This window comes from Tarenaya hassleriana, unplaced genomic scaffold (genome assembly GCF_000463585.1).
Source record: "Tarenaya hassleriana unplaced genomic scaffold, ASM46358v1 Cleome1, whole genome shotgun sequence".
Taxonomy (NCBI): domain Eukaryota; kingdom Viridiplantae; phylum Streptophyta; class Magnoliopsida; order Brassicales; family Cleomaceae; genus Tarenaya; species Tarenaya hassleriana.
The window spans coordinates 8,195,747-8,198,216 of NW_010960187.1; the positions used below are offsets into that span (position 1 = coordinate 8,195,747).

The 2,470-nt window shown below is 41.6% G+C and overlaps 1 protein-coding gene across 2 annotated transcripts; it reads right to left on the minus strand.

Moving 5' to 3' along the window:
• Positions 1–420: 420 nt before the first annotated feature.
• Positions 421–2,464, minus strand: LOC104819023 (U-box domain-containing protein 15-like). 2 transcript variants are annotated; one of them, XM_019203833.1, is made up of 2 exons: positions 2,249–2,464; positions 421–2,174 (listed from the first exon to the last, which is right to left on the minus strand). In XM_019203833.1, exon 2 carries the CDS (start codon positions 1,998–2,000, stop codon positions 573–575), a length of 1,428 nt encoding a protein of 475 aa, XP_019059378.1. In that variant the 5' UTR covers positions 2,001–2,174; positions 2,249–2,464; the 3' UTR covers positions 421–572. The 2 variants fall into 2 exon arrangements, with proteins under 2 accessions (XP_019059378.1, XP_010547188.1); XM_010548886.1 differs by having other exon boundaries at positions 421–2,464.
• Positions 2,465–2,470: the final 6 nt, after the last annotated feature.

The following is a 2,470-nucleotide window of genomic DNA, read 5'->3' on the forward strand; positions in this document are numbered from 1 at the left end:
CCCGTAAAATATTTTTTTAAAAAAATAAATATAAACTAAATATTTAGTAAAATTATATTATTTAATTTAAATCTAATATTTAAATAAATAATTTTAAAAATATAAAAATATTTAATCATTTTAATATATTTACGGGTATCCGTGTATCCGTCTTGAGAAAATGAAACTTGTATCCGTCTTCGTCTTCATCTTACAGTACCCGTCTTCGTCTTCATTTAATGTCGAGTATCCGTTTTTCGGAGATCCATGAGACTAGGTACCCGCAAACCTGCGGATATCGGATTTAAATGGCCAGTCCTAGAAGAATCTCAATACTAAAGACAGCTTTTTTGCAAGATCCCCACTTCAAGTCTTCGTTTGCATTTCAAGTTCAACCATTTTTTTTTCATAAAAAAAATAAAAAGGAGAGAGGAGACAAAAGATGTTATAAAGATATGTATAGGAGAAGTGGAAATCGGAGGCCACATGGGATTAGAATTCATAGACAAGAAAACTACCATCAACACCTTTCCAAAAATATACACTCAAAAATTTCACAAATAAAAGTTAAAAAAGAAAAAAGAAAAAATCTTTTAGGAATGCCAGAGACCGCTCAATATGCTGCGGAATCTGTTCTTGGAGAGCTTCTTGACAAGTTTCTTAGCATCCGAACCTTCTGTTTCAGCTAGTTTCTCTATGCTTTTCAAGTACCCTGAAGCCGCAATCTTCCTTCTTGCACTATTGCAGCTTGTCAAAGACATCAATATAGATATCAATAACTTCTTGTTACCCGAATCGTTACTACTCTCGTTAGGCCCTTCTCCCCGACCAAGCAACTGCAGAATGCAGCCCATGCTTCGGTCATCCTGCGAGAACTTCTTCCTGTTCTTTGGGACCGAAATCAAATTGTACAATGCCTCACTTGCCATTTCTCGAATGTCCATTGATTTCGCACCGAGAAATCTAACAAGCTCGGGCATGAAACCTGCATCGCCCATTATCCTTCTGACCTCTTCCTGTAAACTACAGAGCCTGGAAGTGACCTTTAAGGCGGATTCTTGAACAGAAATCTCCCCATTCTTTAGAAGATAGAGAATATGATCCAAGAACAGGCTATTCATGAGTGCATTCAAACAACAAACAGACCCAAAACACAGATTCTCAATGGCCCTCAATGCCATTTCCTTAGATTTCGAAGAGGACGGTGAATTAGGATCGGATACACGCACTAGTTCGATGATTCCTCCTTCCCTAACCAAGTTTTCGCGGGTTTGTTCGTCTTTAGAACATATACTCAGCAAGAGATCGATAGAATTTACCTGAACGATCTCGGCTTTTGATCCTATAAGCTTGATGAACGTGGAAACCGTGCCTTCTTCGATCATATACCTCTTCATTTCTTCAACGCCAACGAGATTCCTCAACACGCCACAAACACTAGCGATCAATTCACCATTAGATTCACCGCAAGAACAGATCTTTAACAATGCAGTGACGCCACCATGAGCAGAAAAAGACCAAGCATTATCCGAGTTATCGGTTAATTTCTTCAAACACCTTGCGGACGCTTCTTTGCCACACTCATTTCCATTCTCCAAGACTCTCACCAACGGACCAATCACTCCTGAACGAATCAACACAGATTTGTACGAACCATACCCAGAAATAAACAACACAGCTTTCGCTGCTTCTTCTTGAATCCCCGTCTCGGAATCCAGAAACCCAACAAGAACACTCACCATATCGCTAATCTCGATCACTATCTTCGCATACTTATCATCCTCTTCCATGGCTTCGTTCAGTTTGATCAAAGCTTGCTTCTTCATCTCCAAATCCCCAACTTTCATCCTCGTAAGCAAATCTCTGATGTAAAACCTCATGTCGTCCTTGCAAGCATTAGCACTAGGCTTGGACACAACGATTGCGAACCCATGACTCAGAATCCCAGCAGAGTAAATCCGAGCGAGATTCTTCGCATGGCGGTCGAATTTCCCCGACATGACATCCAAATCGCTCTGCATCAGAAGCTTCCCACTGTAAGAAACGTTCAAACACCGCGACGCGAGGTCGTGGCACTCCTCGAGAGAACCCAAAACGTCAGCAACCAGGCTTGAGAGAGATGGGTTGAAGCTCGAATCGAGATTCTCGACGGCGGTGAGCCCAGAGTAAAGCTCCTCGAGCTTGCTCCGAACCAGCTGCCATTTCACAGAGAAGGGTTTGATGGAGTGAGAAAGAGAGATCAAAGAAGAAATCGATTCGATTGCTTTACCAATACTGGGCTTCGATTCCTCTGAATCTTCTCCCATTTCCTGGGGTAAGGACTGTATTTCAGAGATTTTGAATCAAACCCATCTCCAATTTCTCCTCAGAAACGACGATTTCGCTCCTACCAAAAGGGAAAAAGAGAAGATTGATATGAAGACTTCGGAGAGAATCTAGTGTGATTACATTTATTGTTCATCGGTTTCCTGTAGGGGGGGGGGGGGGGGGG